This window comes from Parasteatoda tepidariorum, chromosome 6 (genome assembly GCF_043381705.1).
Source record: "Parasteatoda tepidariorum isolate YZ-2023 chromosome 6, CAS_Ptep_4.0, whole genome shotgun sequence".
In the NCBI taxonomy this organism is placed as follows: Eukaryota; Metazoa; Arthropoda; class Arachnida; order Araneae; family Theridiidae; genus Parasteatoda; species Parasteatoda tepidariorum.
Genome location: NC_092209.1, coordinates 2,358,453 through 2,381,043, shown reverse-complemented (window position 1 = coordinate 2,381,043; position 22,591 = coordinate 2,358,453). Strand labels below are relative to the sequence as shown.

Below are 22,591 nucleotides of genomic sequence, written 5' to 3'. Positions count from 1 at the left end.
TGCATGCATGTTGAACCTTTACTAAGAAGCATATTTTTCTTACCAACTTTATTTTAAAAAATTACGCTTGTAAAAATCAAATTTACTTTTCACAATAATGACAGATATTTTCTTTTGGAACTTTTTTGTGCCAATTGAAATATGTTCGCAGAATCCGAGATTTTATGTCTTATTTTGTAAATTAAATATTTTTTGCACAAAAATTATCCCTGTTGCATTAAGGATAGCATCATATAACTGAAGTCTTAAAGGTGTTCTATTTTGTGCATGACATAGTTGTAAAACCATTGACTTATAGCAGGACAAATAATTTAATCACCCAAAATATGGTAATTATATGGGGTGATCTCATTTCATATTATCACTATTAATATTTTTATAATGAGATACTTTTGGAGAACTGCATTTTCATTTTAAATATTAATTTTACTGTTCAATTTTCCAGTTTACCTACCAAGGCATTGTCATGGTTTCTACACAAGAAATATGGTATGAGACTGAAAGTTGGTGGTTATGGTTTCCTCCGTTTTCGAAACTTACACATACAGCTCAGAAATGGATTAAAACTGGTTTGTTTTGATTTTTTTTTCTTCAAAAAGAAATTTTTATTCTTTCCTAATTTCTGCATTTCTTTAATTTTGAAGGCCGCTTATGATAAAAGTAAGACTTTTTTTTTCCAGTTTACTAAGATCAAAAACTAATCAAGACAAATAAGGGCAAATTGTCTTACTCTAAATTTTCTGTTTTACAAAAAATTATAAATTTCATACTAAATATTCCAAAATTTCTAATGATGGGTGCAGTTTCAATATGAAAAACATGTTTTGTTATGAACTTATGTATTACACCAGGGAGATTGAGAATTATAACTGTATCTTCAAATCTGATCGGTTCAATTTTTACGTGAGCTTGATTATACTGCAAAGTTAAAAAAAATAAAAAATTTAAACAAATATTGTATTTTTTGAAATTTTATCTTATAGATTTATTAAGAAACATATTTTTTAAAAAAGGACAGTAATAGTTTTTATGTTTTTTTACTTATTGAAGCCTCTCAAAAATCATGAGCCCCTACCTATTAAACCCAAGTGATTGTCAGACTTCGACTATAACAGTTTTTAAAGTTTATCAAAATAGGTGTTGTTTAAAAATTTTCATGAAATAATTGTAAGGAAAATAGTTTTTTACAACAATGAGTAAAGAAATGTATGAAAATACCAAGAAATTTATTTGTATTTTTGGGTGAGTACTATGTATACAAAATACCGGAAACTACATAACTACTTTCATTAATCGGAGACACAAATGAAATGAACAAAGTGGTGCAGTTTAAATGTTTAGATTAGTGTTGCGTAAATGTTTTCAATCATAAATTACTTGAAGTTTTTCTAAAACTTATTATTTTTTATTGGTTTTTTCTGTTACTTTTCAACAATGTATTTTTCAAAAACCATGTTTTACTACCAACACTGTTGTAGTATTTAAAAAAATATTAATGTATCTTAATCTAAACCCTTTCATTCTTTTTTTTTTTTTTTTTGTGCCTGAAGCTTTTATAAAAATAATGAAAAGCATGCTAATAGATAATACATTTTTTCAAAAAAATAAATAAATAAATAAGCTAAGAAATATTCTTAATTGATGAACAACTTGAAAGATTTTTATATAATTTAAACTGAAAATTCTATGAAAAATAAGCATTAAAAGCTGCATTAAGAAACAAATTATTTAAAAAGTGATTTTAAAAATTAAAACCATTAAAAATTTAGTAATACCCTCCCCCCGAAAAAACATATACTTAAAAGAATGTAATGAGTTGTAAATAATCCTTACAAAGTAAATGTTTGTAGTAATAATCAGAATTAAACCTATAAACACAGATAATTTTACCTGTCTATAAATATTATTTAAACAGTGAATTAATTTTTTTAAAAATGGAATGTGATTAAAAAGGCAGTATTTTTAAAGGATGAGTGGCTTATTTTCACAAAGAGGGTGCATTTATAGGGATCAAAGGGCAGGCGGGTCAGACTGCCCTTCTTAAAACACTTAGGGAGAACACGTTTAAAGTTATTTTCTTATCTGTCCTAAAATATTAATTATAAGTTTCTATTAAAGATTAATTTCATGACAGTTTAAAAATCTATATGTATAATGTCATTCTTATAACTAATAAAAATTTTATAAGATAAATAATTTTTTTAAATCTATATATATTTAAGTATATTCAACTGGCTCTTTTCATTTTAGGAAATTGAATGTGTTGGTCTAAGTAGCCGTTTATTTAATTCTTCCCTCAAGTATGTTCTATTATTATTTATTTTATTTACTTCATTTTGTCATTGGTTTAGATAATTAAATATTTTTAAATTGTAATTATATATCTTTTTTCATTGTTTTTGTAAAATTATTTACTCTCTTGCATAAAAACTTCGTAATACGGTGCCCACAGCTTATTAAAGTCACTTTCTGTTTGAGGACTTTTTATTTTAAAAAGTAACTGATTTTATGAAAAGATCAAAACCTTCAAATTTCTATATATTTCTTAATTGTTTATATCAAATTTATATATATTTCTTAATTTATATATACAATGAAACCTCTTTTAAGCGGACATTCTTGGGTCCAAAAAAATTGTTGTTTATGAGAGTTGTCCGTGTGCGGGAAGAGTACACTAATAACGAAGTTTAACACCATAAATTGTTTTTAAAATATTTTCAGAGATATAGAAATAAATAAATAATCTACAATAACTACTTACAAGAATATTTATGTAAACTTTTAAAATATTTTTTCGATAAAAGAGAATATATTAAAAAGCATCATATAAATACATAATTCTAGATGTAGCTAGAGATGAATTATTATTATTCTTCGATTAGCTTAGATATTTCAGTTAGACATACGATACTGAATAGGAGATTTTTGTCCTCAGTCAGTTTCAATTATTTGGTTTACATCCCCTATCACTTACCTATCACTTAGGAAAAGTGGTTAATACCTCCTTGAAAGTAAACCTCCCATGATTCACAGAAAAAAAGCAATTCATACCTGTAAGTCATAAGGACCTATGGAAGTTGATTATTCACAATTAATCATCTTTCAAGTGTCTGAATAAATATTTCATTTATATGAACACCTCAAAGATTATACTTCTGTTCTCTTTTTTTTTACCCCAGCAGTGTTAAATACAGTCTTCAATTAATAAGAAAATGAAAGAAATTTTCAGTGAGGAAGAAATTAAGACGTCATTTCAACTTGTGGGATCTCGTAACCTGTGTTGTCCAGATGAAAAGATCAAAAGGTGCCGTTGTCCAAATTATTTCACAAGTGCAATATTAATTTCTCTCCTTTCTTTACAAAGATAAGGCAAGGGGACAGGAGAACGATTGATTCTGTAGTAATGAAATAGCTTAACAATATTTTCAGTAATTGATGAGGCAAAAAATTTACATTCTTTAAAAATATTGAAAAGTTTTATTTTTTTTCTTGCAATTTAAAGCAGAAATAGTTTTTTTTTTTTTTTTTTTTCAAATTTAGAAAAAGTAGTGCCCGGTTTGAAGAGATTGAAAATGACATTTCAGGGCAATAATGACTGTCCACGTTCGGTTATGGGAGTGTCCTCTTTGCGAAAATGTACATAATGGTTTATTCATTGAAGATTTCTGGGGAATTAAAAATATGTCCGTATTGAGAGACGTCCGTTTTGAAAGAGTGTCCATAACAGGAGGTTTCTCTGTATATATATTTCTTTATAAATTCACGAGTAAACTATAAGTTGAATGAATTATTGTATGTATTTCTTATTTTATCTGTCTAATTTGTCCTTTGTCAATTTTAATAAATAAAAAGTTGTATATTTAGTTCACACAAAGATTTTAGACGTATATATTGTTGCTTGAGTTTCACAAAAAATGTAATTTTAGAATTCACAAAAATTTTTTACTCTGCTGAAAGGTTTATACAGCCCACCATTGAAGTTCTATGTAATACTCTTCTTTCCAACAAAAAAAAAAATAATATTTCCAATAAAATTATTATTTAATTACACTCAAAATTTCTCATTTTTACTTCATGGGTTCCGTTCCTAATGCATCATTTATACTACTTAAGCAATAGTATAAATTAGAAAATAAAAAATTTTGAAAAAAAAATTTCAATTTCCTTATTCTTAGGAAGGAAAAAAGAAAGAGATTATTTAATAAATAAAAAGTATGATTTATTTTTATAGTTTAGACAATAATCTAAGAGTGAGTGAACTGAAAGAAGATTAAAAAAGGTTCTGTAAAATTTTTTACTCAAATTCCAGCAAAGTCTAGCAACAGCTCTGAGTATAGACTCGATGTTGTTACTTTCGGTTGACCCAATTTTATCTCCTTGAATGATATCTTTATGACTGATATCTTCATTAATATCTTCATGAAGGATATCTTCAATGATATATTCATTGAGGTCTGTTTGAAAATAGTGTTGGTGTAAGTGAAGTAGTGTAGTAACAACTGAAATGAGTGATACCCTTCACTTCAGTTGCGACTACATTTTTGCTTATGATGGAATAAAACTGAACCTGTATAGTAAATCCCTTAACAATTTACAAGTTCAGTATTTCACTTAAGTAATTCTGTGCTTTTATTTAGGATTTGAAAATTGCTGTTTTAGGAATCTGGATATAGAAATCAGATTTAAGATAGCACTTTACTGATGCCTTATGGCTTCATTCTATTTTACCTCCATTTCTATTCTAAAATTTAAAGTTAAGAGAAAAGTGAGTTCAGGAAAACCATGAAGTTTCAGTTGCTAAAAAAAATTTCAAAATGTAAACAAATAATAGCTTGATAATTTTCTAACTGTGCAATCCTAAATAATCCTGCCATAATTTGTTTGCATTTTGATAGATTAAAAATATTTTTCCAGAATCTAAAATTTCATAGTTTACACTAGGTTTGTCTGAACTCACTTTTCTGTGAACTTTAAATTACTTATGTAGGTTGAAAATGATGGATTTCTCCTGTGGTATATCATTCTCTCATTCATCAGATTAAACTGAGTGAGGAAGGGAAGTTTTCATGCAAAATGTATATATGAGTTGTAAGACAGGTAGTACGTAGTTACTCGTGGATGGTTCACATATAAAATGCTTATTTTCTTGAACCACAGTAAAACTTGTTTTGGAGCTGATTTGTTATCAGCATGCACCCAATCTGTCAATTTTTTTTTCGCCAACCACTTTCGGCAAATTTTTTGGTGCCACTTTCATCGCATTCTGAAAACAGACTCGAATATTGAAACCCTATTAAATTCGAAGTTCACTTACATTATGGTCATATTTTAACAACACAAAGCATGCATTTCATAAATAAATAAAAATTGCAGATTTGTATCGAATGTTCCAGACAATAGCTTTGTTGCCAGTCTGCTACAAATTTTTTAAAATTATAGTAATATACACACACAAAACTATCATTTTGCAATGCTAAACATGTTTTGTGACCACCCTGCTGAATGTTTCCCAAAAATATGATAATATATATATATTCAAAACTATCACTTAACAACACTAAACATGCATATGATTAAAAAAAGATACAATGATAAAAAAAATACAATAATAAACACATTGAAGTACTCACTTATTAAATGTGTATCCTATTTCTATCCTTCGAAATTCCCTAAAATTATACCAATCTTTAATCATTGTTACAACAGATTCGCAGCAATAATAAATGCATTTTAATTTAAAGTTGTCTTCATAACTATATTAAATCTTTTCAGATACAACTAATATACTTAACACATAACACGGTGACATAAACATTCCTGGGCGCTATTCAAAACAAAATGCCTACTGATAATCTCACACCCGACTTATTATGATTCTGTTGATTACCTCAAAATTAATTTGAATAATTTTAATTTATCCGGGAAGTACAGATAAATTGAAAAAAATATCTGTGAAATTCTACAACCTTAAAAAAAATATCAGTATAGTGGATTTCGGACAAATTTATACTGAACAATTGTATTTAAGTGCCACATGTTTTTGGTTCGATCCTCAGCGCGAGCAAGATTTTCATCCCTTCAGTGGGATTGATAAAATGAGTACCAAGCATGCTTGGGGACTAAACACTAGGGTTCCAGGAGAACAGATGTAAACACAAAACAAATTAGCTCCTTTATTTTATGACTGATAGCTCTATCACGAAGAACATAATGAATATAAAATATGTTGTCTGAAAGTGACTGTTGTATGAAATACAATAACTGGCAGCAAATTTAATAAACCAAACACTTTATTGATTGTCTTTTAGATAAGATAATAGATTGTTTTAATTTGTTTTCAGGAGCTTACTAGTCATATGTGTTAGTGACATAAGGTTGCAAGGAGATGCTAACTGGATCTTATCTAGAAAAAAATCTGCAACTGTGAAGTCACACCAAGAAAAATCAATTTTGACATCTCTTTTATATAAACCTTTGCTCAAGGTATATAAATATTTTCAGAAATCTCTATGTTTTAATTAATTGCTTGCCTTACCAAATTTCTAATAACAGATTTTATCCTCAACCCTTATTACTCTTTGACTTCACTGTAGAACCTTAATTATCAAAATCTCTTTTGTTCCAATACTTCTGTTGATTAGATTATGGAAGTTTTTTTGTGGGTATCAAAATTTAATATTCCACTCTAATGGCAGAGTTTGTTTCCTATTCTGGCTTATGGTGAACACAACTATAACAATTTTAAGAGATATTTTGTTTTTAAAAATAAGTACTAGTAATATTTTACTGAACTATTAATAAAACCTTTATTAACTGTTGATAAAACCAACTATTTTTATTCATGTAATATATATATATATATGATAGCAGCCACGGTCGAATGTTCAGCAAGGCACGCAAGCAGTTGGAAGGAAAGTGATATTTATTTAAGTCATTTTAAAGAATGACAGAGCTTTACTTCAGCTATTTAAATTTGCAAGCATTGGCCGAGCTCAAATCACTCTCCAAAATCTGTGTACTTTAATTTTTATCCTAGGGAAGGGAGCATAAGTTTTCACCTCTATTTTATTTGATCTCAGAGAAAAAGGGAAGCATTAATAATTATAATTGGTCTATTAAATAGGTCGGGGGGGGGGGAATTATTCTTTCTCACGGATCATGAAGGGAAACTTAGAAAATGCTAATTCATGCATAACTTAAATCCAAAAATAGATTAAAAACAGGATGTGATTTTTAAAGTGTGAGAAAGAGCCTTCCGTTTTGAATAATAAAATGAGCCAAAAGATTTACAGGAAAGGAATAACATAAAAAGATTAGCTGAATCTTTTTATGTTACACACACACTCATATATATATATAAAAATGACAGTAAAGTCAAAAAGGATGAAAAAAGAAATTTAAACTAAGAAAAATATATATATACAGTACAGAACCCGTTATCCGGAAATCAGAAAACCGGAACGAAATTCGATAAATTTTCCCGCCATTTTTTTTTTTAAAAAAAACTTTTTTCTTCATAAGATTTTAGGATTTTTCTTTCTTTTTTGAAAGATGTTTACCTTACCATCATTTTGGAAATAATCATTAGTGTACTACTTCATCGTTTTTTCTTCTTTTTAAGATTGTTTCCAAATATCGGGTTGAGTAAAAAGTTTTCCGCCAAAAAAACAAAAAAAAAAACAATCTTGTAAAATGATAAATGCATAGAAAATCAGCAAAGCTAATGAGGATAGTAATCTCCATTCAAATCAACAAAAGTCTGCCAACGTTTTGGCAACTTTTCAATCCCTTCTGCGAATAACTGGGGGGTGCACGAGTCCAGAAAGCAATCAACCTCATTTATGACCTCGTCATTTGAACAGAAGATTGTGCCATCAAGATGCAGCTGCAGATGTGAAAACAGATAGTAATCCGAAGGCACCATATCTGGGCTGTATGGTGGATGTTGCATCAAATCGCACTCCAGCATGTAGAGGGTCCAGCCGGTCATTGCACTGACATGTGGCCGGGCCTTATCTTGGTGAAAGAGAACCACCTTCCTTCTGAACTCGTTTTTTCGTTGTTCGTGAATGGCATCGCTAACTTTGATTAACATATTGCTGTATATTGTCCTGTTGATAGCCTGCCCGCTTTCCAGGTACTCCTTGTAGATAATTCCACGACAATCCCACCAGATACAGAGAAGGACCTTCTTGTTAGTTAGCGTTCGTCTTTCAACTGAACCTGCTGATTCCCTGGGTGCTGACCACCCTCCTTTATGGCTAGTATTGTTGTAGTATACCCATTTTTCATCACAGGTCACAATTCTGTCCAGAATGTTCTCATTTCTTTGATCTCTGAGCAGAACCAAACAGGCCGCTTTTCTTTTGCTCTTGTCTTCAGCTGTCAATTCGTGAGGCACCCAGCGGTTAAACTTAAATGTTAGATTTATGCGTTTGAGGGCATTTACTATTGTTTTTTGGCAAACGTCAAGCTCAAATGCAATGGTTCATGTTGAAACACTTCTGTCTTGATCAATAATTTGCTTTAATTGGTCACAATCAACCTCAATAGGGCGGCCAGAACGTGGTTCATCTTCAATGTTGAAATTCCTACTATTAAACTTCCGAAACCAAACTTTTACTGTATCATAAGAAACAGAATTGAAACCTAAACTTTCACACATTTTCTTGTGGCATTCAGTTACACTGAGTTTATTTCGGAACTCATAGGACATAATTGTTCTGATCTGCTTACGTGATAGCTCCATTTTAAACACTTTTTTGGTGCACAAGATGATAAAGTTTTGACAAACAAATTATACAGTTGTGTAGTTCCAATTTTCAGCTTTAAAATGCAAAAGCCCGTATTAGAAAAGGTTAACTACCATGGGAATGGCTGCTGCTGGCACGGAGGTATCTCCCCTTGGCGGAAAACTTTTTACTCAAAACGGCCTTTTTTTGCTATTCAGAAAACTGAAAAAATCAGTTATCCGGAATAGTGATGTTCCCGGTCATTCCGGATAATCGGTTCCCTACTGTATTACATTTATATATTTCATTATATATACTTGTTTCATACATTGCATTTTGTGTTATAATTATTAATGTTTCTCTTTTTCTCTGAGATCTAATGAAATAGAGGGGGAAACTTATGATACCTTCCCTAGGATGAAAACTAAAGCACACAGATTTCGGAGCGCGATTTGAACTCCGCCAATGCTTGAAAATGATTTAAATAGTAGAAGTGAAGCTCTGTCATCTCTTTAAAATGACTTAAATAAATATCACTTTCCTTCTAAGTGTTTGTGTGCCTTCCTGAACAATCAACCATGGCTACTATCATATATATATATATATATATGTACAGTAGAGAACCGATTATCCGGAACGATCGGGATTATCGTTTTTCCGGATAACTGATTTTTCCGGTTTTCTGAATCGCTACAAAAAGCCGTTTTTTTAGTGTTAAACCCAACTTAAAAAAAATATTTGGAAATAATCTTAAAAATAAGAAAAAACGATGAGGTAATACACTAATGATTTATTTTGAAATGTTGGTAAGGTAAACATCTTTCAAAAAAGAAAGAAAAATCCTAAAATCTTATGAGGAAAAAAAAAAATTTTTTTTTTAAATTGCGGGGAAATTTATCGAATTTCGTTCCGGTTTTTTGGTTTTCCGGTTTTCTGAATTCCGGATAACGGGTTCTGTACTGCATTATTTTTAAATTGCTGAAATATGTTATTTGAACTCAAACACCTTAAGAGAGAGATTTTTCTCCCTTGACTTCTTTTAAACATTATCTGAGTTTGATATAATCAATGCCATGCTTACATGTACAGTAGTCTAACAAAAACTGAAAATTTCTGGAGAGAGGAACAATACCCTGAAATTATTTCAGATTCAAAAGAAAAATGCTGCTTAAATTTTTCTGAAAATATATTATGTGCCTGAAATGATTTTTTAAGATTCATAGCCCCTGGTGTTTCTATATCTATAAATATTTATGTATACATATATACACTGCCATACAGGAATGGAAGTGACGTTTTCAGTTTTTGACATATTTTCAAATTTCTCAAGATATACTTTGAGAATTATTGTATAAATTCAGAGGTGTTTATGTAATGCAATTTCTTCTATGTATCAAAAAAATTTAAAGCTTTCAGATGTTTGAGGAACCTTCAATAAATTAGAAACGAACATTTTGTTTAATTTTATTGAACATTTTATAGTAAGAAAACATAACACAAAAAAGGAATTTTTAACAAAAATGTCCACATTGCCATGAATTTTTTTAGCTAATTTTACGAAATTTTGATCAGTTGTTGCAAATGATAAACAATATAATTGATACAAGTTACCTAAGCACGTTCAAAGTTATAAAATATAAGTATTTCTTGAGAAATTTGAAAAAATGCCAAAAGTTTAAATGTTTCTTCCATTATTCTAAAGTTGTGTATATATATTAGTGTTATTAATAAAATACGTCATTTCCTATTTTTACTTTTTGTCTGTTTTAGTTTCTATCGCTTAATATATCCAATGCTAGTGTGATGCAGCTGGGAAAGTCAGATGAAGAATTTTTATTACATTTGTCTTTTCAAGAATTTAGTTTGCATTTTTGTAGTGGTGAAAGTGACAAAGAAGCACAAGGGTGAATATTTTTATTAATTTTTTTTCAAAGTAAACCAACAAATATTTGTTCTTTAAATGAAATATGTGTCAGAAATGCATTATATTTTGTCATAGTAATATATTTTCTTTTGAACCAATGGAGCTTATAATTTATGGGATTTATCTAATGTCAAGACTATTTTAAAATCCTTTGTATTTCTTTCAGCTATCAAAAATACTTTTTAAATCATTTCATCAAAATCATGATAAGACTATTTTAAAATCCTTTGTATTTCTTGCAGCTATAAAAATTACTTTTTAAATCATTTCATAGCAAAGAATTTGGGGTTTCACATATAAAAATACAGTCTACGCCGTGCAGTATGACTCCCCATTACTGTGAAACTTCTATTACAAAGACTGATACATGAAGTCCTATTCACCATTCCTTAAAAGCAGTGTTATTTTAATATCCATTAGAGCATTGCAATATAGCAACCAAGCTTTTTTTTGTTCAACTTTTTCTAATTCTAAGACCTCCATGGCAGTACCACAGTGACATTGTCGCAGAATGCTACAGAGTTCTTGTAGAAATAATTGGGGGGGTTTTTTGAGAAGTAAAAAATTTTGATTTTGTATTCTGCAGAAATTTTCAATTTTTTTTTCTCCAGAGTTATTTTTAAAAGATTCTTTTCTTGTGCATCGGAAAGGAAAGAAATGCTCATCATTTTTCTATTCTCATTTGAGAATAATGAAAAATATTCTCAAATAAGAATAGACAAATCATCAATTCTTAATTTTTTTATTCTTATTTGAGAATAATGGAAAATAAAGAATGATGAAGTAAAAAATTTGAGTTTTCTTTTCTGCAAAAAGTTTTGATTTTTCTTTTTACCCTCCAGAATCATATTTAAAAGATGACTTTCTTGCAATTAGAGAAGCGAAAGAAAAGCTTGTTTTTTTTTTTTCTTATCTGAAATAAAAAAATTCGATAATGACTGGCTTCAGTTAGAATTTTAATTAGATAATGTATACATATATATAAATATGAAATCACGAAAGTTTAAAAGATAGTTCACTCTAAAAATCATGTTCTTTCTTTCACTTTTTATTTTTTTAAAAGAACATCATAAATTTGACTGTGAATGAGGATTTTCTTACAAATTCGGATTTGTAGCAAAATAATGTCTCTCTCTTTTTTTTTAAAATTTAGTTGAAATTAAATCAATCCAATATTTGACGTGAAAATTTTAAATTACGCATTTAAATCTTCACTTTATCACACGCTACTCGTGCTGATGATTCTATCGTAAATGTGTGTAGAATTTTAATCTCTTTCTTTGGCAGTTATTGCTACTAATTTTTACTTGCTTATTTTTAAATTTGGATGTCTTTCATTGCTCAGTCATAGTTGATATTCTTGTGATTTTTTAAAATATTTCAATATTATTATGGCATGCGAAGTTTGAATCGCGGATTCAAGAAATCACTCTTTGACACCATCGGTCTGCACCTCGTTAATCCATGCGATGTTTGTTTGTAAGATATTGCTGTGAATTTTCTTATTTAAAACAAATCTGGATATTTTGTTTTTTCAATTTTATTACACGGGAAACTCAAATCACTCATTTGATCATTCACTTTTAATGTGACGATCTCATAATTTTTTTACTTTTTTTTTAAAATTTTTATTGATAGTGCAAGGGAATTCCACAGGATTCAGTAGCACTAGAGGTTCAGTACCTCTTAGTTGCTTGACATTTTTCTGTAGGAGTTGTTTATTAATAGGTAGAAATTTCATGATCACATTTTCATTTTAGCTTATAACTTCAAAATTAATGTTTTATGTAATGATTTCACTTTGTTTTCTATAGTGTCCTAGTTTGTACTTCAATGCTTTCATCTTCAGTGAAAATTTTTAAGCATCATTCAATTGTAAGTATATGTGCTGTTTTTAAAGGAATATCATAAATTAATAAGTATTATAATGTCACAAATTTTCATTATAAATCAGAATTATCATTAGAATTTTTTATTAAATGATATCATTGCTGTTAAACGTTTTATTCTGGATACAACTTGAAATGTGTGTTCAAGAAAATGAATGAAAGAAATGGACATACTTTAAAATGTGCAAAGAAATGGACACATCTCAAAAGAGCTTGTCCAAGAAAATGGGTACATCTGAAAAAGTGCATTAAATGAACTCTGGACACAATGCTCCTTTCAACCCAATTTTAATAACTAAACGAGAAATTTTGTATTTACTTTTCATTACTTTTTAAATACTAAACATAATCCCTGACTTTGGGGTTAGAGTGATTGGGTATATTACAGATGTGACTTTTCAGTCATCTCAAAACACTGAACAATAAAATAGTGTTAAAAAATCTAAATTCATACAGTATCAATTTAATACTATTAGTATAAATTTATCAAACCTGTGGTAACCTACTAAAAACTGTTAACTTTAAGAATTCTTTCAAGAAAGACTAATTTAAAAGATGTAAAGTGATTTAAGCATGTAGACAACACCACATTAGGAATTCATTTGGATTCATTTGTTTTGTCTTTAATAAAGGGACAATTTTCACCAGAGAAATTTGAAAATTGGAATCAAGTGCTATGGCCATTTTCTTAAGTAACTGTGTTCATTTTCTTAAACTCTCATTTTGAATTATGTCCAGAATAAAAAGCTCACAGATATTATGTATTTCATTTCTAAAATAAGCCAACAAATGTCTGTCTTTTTTAGTATTCTGTCTAAAAATGGTACTGATTTATTTTTATATGATGCTGCTTTAAATTGTTATATTTTATTGTCTCTTTATCACATTTCAGTGTGAAATTAATACTTTTCTTGAATGCCTCTTTTATTTGTTTGCCACTTTTATTTTTTACATCTTGATGCAGTTATTTAGAATCCAAAATCTATAAAGAATTTAAAAAATAACGCTTAGTAAATAAAATTTTTAAAAAATTGACACAAAGAATAAAGAATCAAACTATTAATCTGATTCTCATATTAATAAAATACGATTTCTTATTATTATTCATAGTTTCATTTAAAAGTTCTTTACAAATCTGTTTCAATATTTAATCCTATTGTAACTGAAGTTTTACATCTTGGTTAAAAGTCATCCATTAAAATTAGAACTTATGAAAACTGTATTTAGTTTCACCAATTAAATATTAAGCTTTAACCTTTACTAACTTCGAATTATTTAGTTGCATAGGTGCTATAAGTATTAAACTGATAATATTTCAAAAATTTCATTGCCAGAATAGTATTTTTGTAAAACCTGTTCTCCCAAGAAATGGATTTTTACTGTGTAAATTATTGCTTCATGTTCTTCTTAGTTTTGAAATTTTTTATTTTTGCATATTTTTGTTTGCTAATTATTTCTTTGCAAATATATGTTTAATCAATTGTAGCTTTATGTTGAGTTATTTATGTATTTTGTTTAGGAAGAAAATGAACAACGTTCAACAGAGGCATGCATATGCCATTTTTCGTCCAATGTTAATTTTACTTTTTTAATAACTGTTGGTGATGAAATAAAAATACAGGTAAAATATTCTTTCAAAGAAGTTTACATTTTCTTTAATTAAGTTTATAGAATGAAATTTCTTTTCCATTACTTGTGTTTAACAAAGCTATTTTCTTCCTGCTCCTGCTATATTTATCTTATTATTATTATAAATTATATTTCATATACATAACTATGATAATTTTATGAAAACAGTTGTATTCTACATTGCAATTTCTTTTGCAAATTGCAATGTAGAATCAAAATCAGAAATTTAAAGGGTCATATTTAAAGCTTTCAGAAATTTCTGATGTGATTTTTTATCAATCTGATTTGTATCAAATTAAGTAAACCAACTTCAATGTTTCACATTTTTTGAAGTAACAATCTGCATGTTTCCTATTCTGATAAGCAAAAAAAATTATACTAAATAAATAAATAAAAATTTTGCCTGATTGTAAATAAAAAAAATCATGTAATTAGGTGAATGTTTTTAAATGAAAGTTTTATCCCTTAAAATTTGTTTAATGACATTACAGAACAAAAAAGTTATATATGCTTCCATAATTTGTATACTCTATAGAAGGGCATGAAATTTCAAGTCTAAATGTTTCTAACAAAACTAAATCTTTGTTCACCACTATTTTTATGAAAAAAATGAAATTTTTTTTTAAATATTAACACATGCAGTTTAAGGAACTTTTGGTGTCCAAAACCATGAAAGAATGCTAAAATTGAAAACGGGAACACATTTATAGCTGAGTAATTATAATATTTACGTAAAATAAGATTCCAGTATGATCTTAATAATTTCAATATCATCAAAATATCATTAAAACAAGAAAAATATCAGAAACTCAAAGTATTATAATTACCATCTTTAGTGTCAACTCTCAGACTCTGTTATTCTCGCGTCAAACTCTGGTTCTTACTTGCTAGCCTAAAATATTTGGTCGCCATTTCCTTATCTACCATTCTAATTTTGATTCTTAAATAGCAAGTAAAATCACTAAACATAAAATTAACAAATTAGTGACTACATAATTTATACATCCCTTTAATTTTAGTGAAATTGCTTTGAGGAAATGTTTTGTTTATATAATGATTACATATCAGTATCTCCATAATTTTGTTCATCTCCTGAAATATTAATAACACTGCACAGCAAGAAAAATGTTTTTCCATGCCTCGTCATCACCCTTCTTGTTCAAACCTCATCTTGTATAAAATTATCTTCTGAATTTAAATGTGAACACCTTTTATTCTAATCACTCATTGTTTTCTGGATGCATGTTTCGTATTTTCACTCATTTTTAAAGTCGTGATTTTTTTGGGGGGAGATCACTTTAATTGTTAATATTAAAAATGTAGTTTATAAGGGACTGTTCAAATATTTACCTGAGCATATTTTTGCAATGTACCCCTCCCTTGTCAGCAAATCACAAACACCACCCTATGTTTATGTAAGAAAGTCACTGATTTTTTGCTTTGACTTGAAAAATTTCTTGATGATAACACAAAAAATTATGTTTATCTAGTGATTGTGATTGGTTTTTGAATTGTATTTGGTCAATTAGTTTCTCATTTAAAGACACATTTTCAATGAAGCAAATTCTAGGGAATCTAATAAGCAATTTTCTCTATTGAATTTTCATAATTCGATATTCCTTTTTAATTATCAGAAGCTATTTTAATTAGTTTTGAAATAATCCAAAAAAATAAAGAAAATTCTATTAGCAAAGAACAAGGTTGTGAGTAAGGAGAATAGACAGGGTGCGCTACATTTTTAAAAAGTGTTTATTTTCCCCCTTTCCAAAATGAGTGATTATTTTCTTTAACATTTTGATTTTCGCCGCGAATTAGGCAAAAAGCTGGTTTTCACATTTTTCTACTCAGCCTTCTCACATTTCATTCAACCAGAATCCATTTGCAAATCTCGGGAACCAACTAAACATTGCCAAAAATTTATTTTCCCTATTAGCAAAAGAAAATATTATTTCTCTTGTTAATTTCATCGTTGGTTAAGTACTATCTTCTTTGTCACTGGCAAGCTAATGACCTTTTTGCTGTCTTCTATATATAGATTAATACCATAATCCTTGAACTTGGAGATCATTCATTAATTATGTATTTTCATGTGGGTTCCCAGAGCAGTTAAGAATCACAAAGCTTCCTTTCCATCTCCCCTTTATTCATTTAATTTAATAAAGATAAAAATTAATTGAGATTCTGAATAGTAAAATTTTTACTTGAGGGACCATCCACTAATTGCATAAAGTTTTTTTAAACATTTATTGTACTTTTTAAAAAAAATTTCTCTAAATGCTTTTTTTTACATATTACTTTTTATTATTGTATAATTACTTTTAAAATTTTCAGTACTCTTAAGTTATTTTATGAAAAAAATCAACAATATTTAGATGCAAGATTTTAAGAAGTGAGGGAATTTCACTATTTTAAATACAGCAAAGAATCTTATGTTATTCAGATTTGTCATTCCAAAAAAGCGTTTAATTCATCTCTGAATGATTAGATTTAAAAACAATTGAAATAAAAAATTTAATTATCTCGGAATTGTTAAATATTATTAGGTGACCATATAATAGTTTACTTATGACACAAATATTTAGCTTCAATGCCCATTATATTTACTTTTCAAAATTATTTAAATTTTTTAATCATTTCATGAAAGAAATACTGAACCAATAAAAAAAAATTATAAAAATTTGTTAGGGAATTTTTATTGAAATTCAATAATTTACATTTGTAATATAAATGCATTAAAGTTTTCTAAGTTTGCTTAATTCTTTACATATCTTTATAAATTTGGTATGATCAATAATATTGACCTTGTTAATGTTTTGTTGAATAAGCTTTTATAAATAACTTTTATTTAAATCTAAAAAATACTTTTGATAACCTTTTTAAATAATAGTTCGATCAATTATAATTTTGAATTTTATTATTTTTTTTTACATAATTAGGTTAAGTAATTATTAATTTATAGAATATAATGAGCCACTCAATGTTGAATACATTTAAAATTGTGTATAAATTGTTTTTATGGTGGCTAATATAATTAAGAAAAGAGTTCTTTGTCAGAAACTAGTTATTTTGTCATGATGGTGTAAAAGTTTTTGAAAAGAACATATTCTCTTTTCTTTAAAACTGATTGTTATTATTTGACTACAAATAGTTGGCTCTAAAATGAGAACTAAATGTTAACTACTCTGTTAAAGGGATAATAATGCATCATTTTGAAATTTTCCACTTAATTATTCTCAAATCATTTATATATCTTTCAAATTTTTTTTTGATTTTGCTTAGAAATCAGTACTCATTCATTAACTTAATTCATTCATTAATTTTCATCATTCCTTTTATTTGCAAGTAAGTTCACACATAGATCCATTTTAGCTAATTTTCTTTCTTTCAATCTCTTGTAAGGAAACATTAGGTTTTTTTTTTTTACTTCAAGTGAATATTTTGTTTAATTTTTGTATTGTTGTAGCAAACTGTTTTATGAAGTAAATAAATCTTATTCCCGGAAATAAGATTAATTTATTTATTAATTTACTTATTCCCCCTTTTTAGGCTGTTTCTTTAAATATTTCTGATCCTGAATTGATGTTATATGAAGGTGAGATTTTTTTTTTTCAAATTTATTTGTTTCAAATAATGGTATTGTGTTATTATTAAATGTGATGAATAAGCTTATTCTAAGTGTAATAATTATTTAGAATAATTATTGCATCATATTATTATATAATATTTATATAATATTATTATATAACATAATTAATTATTATATAATATTTGGAATAATTATTCATTGAGTTGTTTCCTTAACTTGCCATATTCTTTACATATATATTCATAGGTTTTTCGCTTGTGAAGTTTAGGAACTATGCTGTGAATGGTATGCACTCTAAAAAACAGCCACAAGATTCACCTCCTCCACTTAATGATCTTAACATCCAACAAAAGTTTAAAAAAGTTCCTAAGGTAACTGTTTTACTATTTTTCAATGAAAAGTTGGCTTAAAATTTATATTTGAGAATAGCTCTTGTGTGGAATTACTTATTTAAATCTAATAGGAAAATAATTTTTAGGTAATTTAGGTAGGTTTTATTCAAGTAAATCAAATAAGGATTAAGAAAAATAAATTTTTGATGACTGAAAGCTATGAGATTCAGAGTACTCCGATTTCTGTTTTCCCGATTATGTTATGTTTTGTGTGGAATTACTTATTTAAATCTAATAGGAAAATAATTTTTAAGTAATTAGGTAGGTTTTATTCAAGTAAATCAAATAAGGATTAAGAAGAATAAATTTTTGATGACCGAAAGCTATGAGATTCAGAGTGCTCCGATTTATGTTTTTGCTTTTTATTTAGATGTAAGCATAATTTCTGTTGTAATTTTTTTTAAAGTGAAATAAATCTTAAGTGATGTGGAAAATGCTTGTGTATTTTTTAGAGTAGTATGACAGTGGTCATCAAACTCATTGGACAATAAAGCCAATTATCAAACAGTAAATTTTTTAATTGAGAACCTATTTTTTTTAACTTAAATTATATGGGTAAATTTATTGTTACTAACTTAATTAGGAAACTCCTATTGTTGGCTTTTACTAAGAACGTTCGCTGAGGTCGACCCTCTTCCAACGCCTGCACTTGTCTTGTACACTTGTTTCACACATATTCTTTTGTTCATCCTCTCTTTGTGTCTAAACCAACGTTTAACGCCCCTAAACTGAAATGATAATATGTTATTCTATTCGAAAACTTCTTTGGCTTCAAAATGGCCGATGGAAATGAAAACTCAACATGTTTCAAGTTGTCTTAAAACTTGTCAGACTTGAATGAGAAGAAACAAAAGTGATTCAAAATATAAAAGTAAAGTTTCCAACGAAAAATGGAAAATCAAGGTAAAAACAAAACTAGAAAAGCCACAGGAAACAAGAGTAAAACAAAAATAATAATAAAGAGGCATGTTTTTGGGCTTATTTATTTCTGTTTTTTTTTCACACTGTACATTTTTTAATTTGTTTATTTTACTTTGCTGACAGATCTTAGACATATCCGTTGACTCTTTTTCTGTGAAAGTTATGATGAAAGGTGGACATCGGTAAGTTTAAAAATTTATCTTCTATGTTTATTCTTGCAGTTACCTCTTTTTTGATTTATTATCAAAGAGAAAACGCATGAAAAGAAATTCTAAGCATCCAAAATTCAAATTTACAAAAACTGCATTTTTGTAAGTATCAAGTACCATAACCTTTAACTGGCATGAAGAGTTTTCATAAAATTATCAAACATTGCCATGTACTACTTTTATCTATCTATTAATTTAATTAATGTGACATGTTTGTCATAATCTAAAGCTGAACTATTTTCTTTCTTGTCACTATCCACTTTGAAAATTTTTCACTTTAGCTTTTAATATCAAGTTATTTTTTCCTTATATTTTGTAATTAAAAAATATATGTAAAATAATTCTAAATCATACAGAGAGAAAAATTATTCCTTGATAACTATGATTACTTAGGAAGAAATACTATGGAATTGTATTAAGGGGTTGATTCTCATAAGCCAAAGTAATTGAGTAAAAAAAAAAAATTATAAAACAAATATAGATAGTTTTCGTTAAAAATTGTATTTGCTCTAACTTTAAAATAGAAGTCTAGTTTTTAATAATAAAATTCAAATCATGAAGCAATGTTCATTAATTCTCAAACTTTTTTCTAGACATGCATGATTTATAATTTTAAACTCCTCTGGAACAGTCTATTGTGTTCCATTTTACAGTTTATAACCATTAAATAGTTAGAGCAGAATTTCCCCATAATTTTTATGCAACACATTCGTCTATATTTCCCTTAAATCTAAATTTATTAGTTAACTTTATTTTTGATGGATTCTGGTTTAATAATTTTTATTGTTCTACTTATTTTAATTTTGTTTTTTTTAAGAACATTTACTTTTGGCATCAAGTTTGTTGCACTCCACTTAGAAATGGGAAAATTTAAGGAGTCTGAATTCCTTCCATCACTAACCTCAAAGATTGAAGTGAAAGAAATATCTGCTGCCAGCGATCATGTTCAGTTCGGACAATTAGTAAACTGCAGCTTAGATTTCACTGTAAGTATAACAATATTAAAAATCTTATCAAATCTTGTGATGCTCTTCTTACTGTCAGACTAACTATGGAGAGTGGTTTTTGTTGTTTCTCTCTCTATGTAAGGCAAATGCAGGTTCATTTGTCATTAGTCCCAATGTTTGATCCAGGAGTTCTCTTGTCTTCTGTGTTTGGATCAAAATTACTAGGTTACAAAGTCAAACATCGATAGTTGTAAATCCAAAACTAGGTTAGCTGTTCAACGTTGATTTTAAAATGAAATATTGTAATATTGATGGTTTTAAAATAGTATTGAGATTCAAAAATTTTAATAAGATCTAAAAGTAATTGTGACACAAATATTTGTAATAAAAGTACTTAATTTGTTAACTGAATTTTTAAACAATTGTATATTCTGTAGGATTTTAAGATATTGACTTCAAAACACCATATTTAAATGTTATGATATGGGTCGTACTTAATTTGGATACTCATTTAACTTGCTTGTAAAAGTATAAAAATAGTTTCGACTGAAACACCCTTTTAGTTAAATTCTCTTAATCTGTCTATAACTAAATGTCCCTGCTATTCTTAGGTATTGCAATAAATACCAGTCTAATTGCAAGTGATAATAGATTTTGCTTTTGCACATATTGACTCATTGTCTGATGGGACCTGACTCATTTTGATTTTTTCTTTTATATTAATGAAGAAGTCTTAAAAATTGTCTTGAAAACAAAACAAAAAATATTCAATTCTTTTATAATTGTATACCGTAGGAACTTACCTAAGCAAACTATACGAAAAACTCCAAACTGACTGACTTGATCATATTAGGCCATGACATTATCAAATAATTATTAAAAACAAATTACCTATAGGGTACTTCTCAAAAGGTGGAATCAATAATTTTAGCTGCAGCTAATTCTGCATTTGATTGATTTCTATGTTATAAGTACTAAATATTCACTTTTTATGCAATGTATTCTATTTCAATAAAATTAGCAGTATACTAAATCTTTACATTAAATGTTAGAACACCAAATTCTCTGAAACAATATATGTATGGGGGAGGGGGTATTGGCGTTTTGTATATACATTACATAATTTGGACAATCCTATATTTCACTTGTAAGGCATATGGCATTTTGTTGCAGAAATATTTCACAAAATTATAGAAAATAATTAAATACATGGAAAATTGTTTTAAGGATGGATGAAGAAGTTTGAAGTACTTGTTTTATTCTAATTTGTGTTAAAATAACTACTCTTGTTTTGTTTGTTACATTTGGACCTGCACATTCATATACCGTTCATATTTATTTGTAAACTTATAGATACTATTCTTTAAAAAAAATGAATGTGAGGTGAGCTAACTAAGTGAGGCTTTTCTTCGTTTATTTAAGAATGATGTTAATTCTGTTTATAATTAAAAAGTTATGGTAGAGCATATGTTCTTTGACTTTAAATGGTTAAGTCTATTTTGAAATTCGTCGTACACCGATTCTTTTGTTCGATATTATTGGCCGGGCAGGTGTTTGAAATGGAAAGATGCGCAATTAAATACTCTTGTTTATAGAGCCTCTTAGAAAATACTAAAAAATTATTGACTCAATTGAAAGCAACCTTGAGATCAAAGTGTAAGGGGTTAATGAATTGAAACATCTTAATTGTGCACAGATCTCACAAAAATTGATGTACTGATGCAAGTATATTAGATGATGTCTGTTGATAAGAATGCTTTGAAGTTAATAATTAACTTTGTTTGAAGTTAATGATTAACAATAGTTAACTTTGAAATTCTAAAGTGTTTAATTAGTTAATTTCATCAAACTTTTCTTCTTTCAAAAATGCTATATAGCTTAGGATAAACTCTTCATTTGAAAACAAATTTGAAAATTCGACAAAATAAATCTGAGAAAAGGACATTTTGCTATTATTCCTATTAATACAATAAAATCTAATATTTAAAATCCATAAAGTTTTGATATTGTAAAAAAAAAGTTTTTTTATTATGATTTCTAAGTAATAGAATATTAAAAAAAGTCTAATTTTTTTAATTTCGCAAGAACGATTAGATTAATTGTACTTATTTTTTTTATTCACTTAGTTTTAAGAATATTTAAAAAATATAGTTCTAAGAATATTGAGAAATACTCATTAAGTAAAACTAATGTTAAAATCTTCAAACTTTCAACAACCGCTCTTCTGGCTAAACGTTTTAGATTTAGACTGTATTTTCCAGATAGAGGCTAGAGATATAGATAGAGAAAAAATTTATAAAAAATGTACTTAATAAGTTTTATAAAAGAAAATATTTAATAAAAATGTTTATGGTATTGATAA

The 22,591-nt window shown here is 27.6% G+C and overlaps 1 protein-coding gene across 1 annotated transcript in view; it reads left to right on the top strand.

Annotated features, from left to right (window-relative positions):
- LOC107444531 (bridge-like lipid transfer protein family member hobbit) overlaps nt 1-22,591 on the top strand; it is a 105,902-nt gene that overhangs the window by 2,244 nt on the left and 81,067 nt on the right. The window contains exons 2-11 of the mRNA XM_016058688.3: nt 446-569; nt 2,251-2,300; nt 6,342-6,483; nt 10,503-10,636; nt 12,471-12,531; nt 14,065-14,166; nt 17,721-17,766; nt 18,007-18,131; nt 19,197-19,255; nt 20,100-20,268. Coding sequence (XP_015914174.1) covers nt 446-569; nt 2,251-2,300; nt 6,342-6,483; nt 10,503-10,636; nt 12,471-12,531; nt 14,065-14,166; nt 17,721-17,766; nt 18,007-18,131; nt 19,197-19,255; nt 20,100-20,268 — 1,012 coding nt within the window. The remainder of the gene's footprint in view (nt 1-445; nt 570-2,250; nt 2,301-6,341; nt 6,484-10,502; nt 10,637-12,470; nt 12,532-14,064; nt 14,167-17,720; nt 17,767-18,006; nt 18,132-19,196; nt 19,256-20,099; nt 20,269-22,591) is intronic.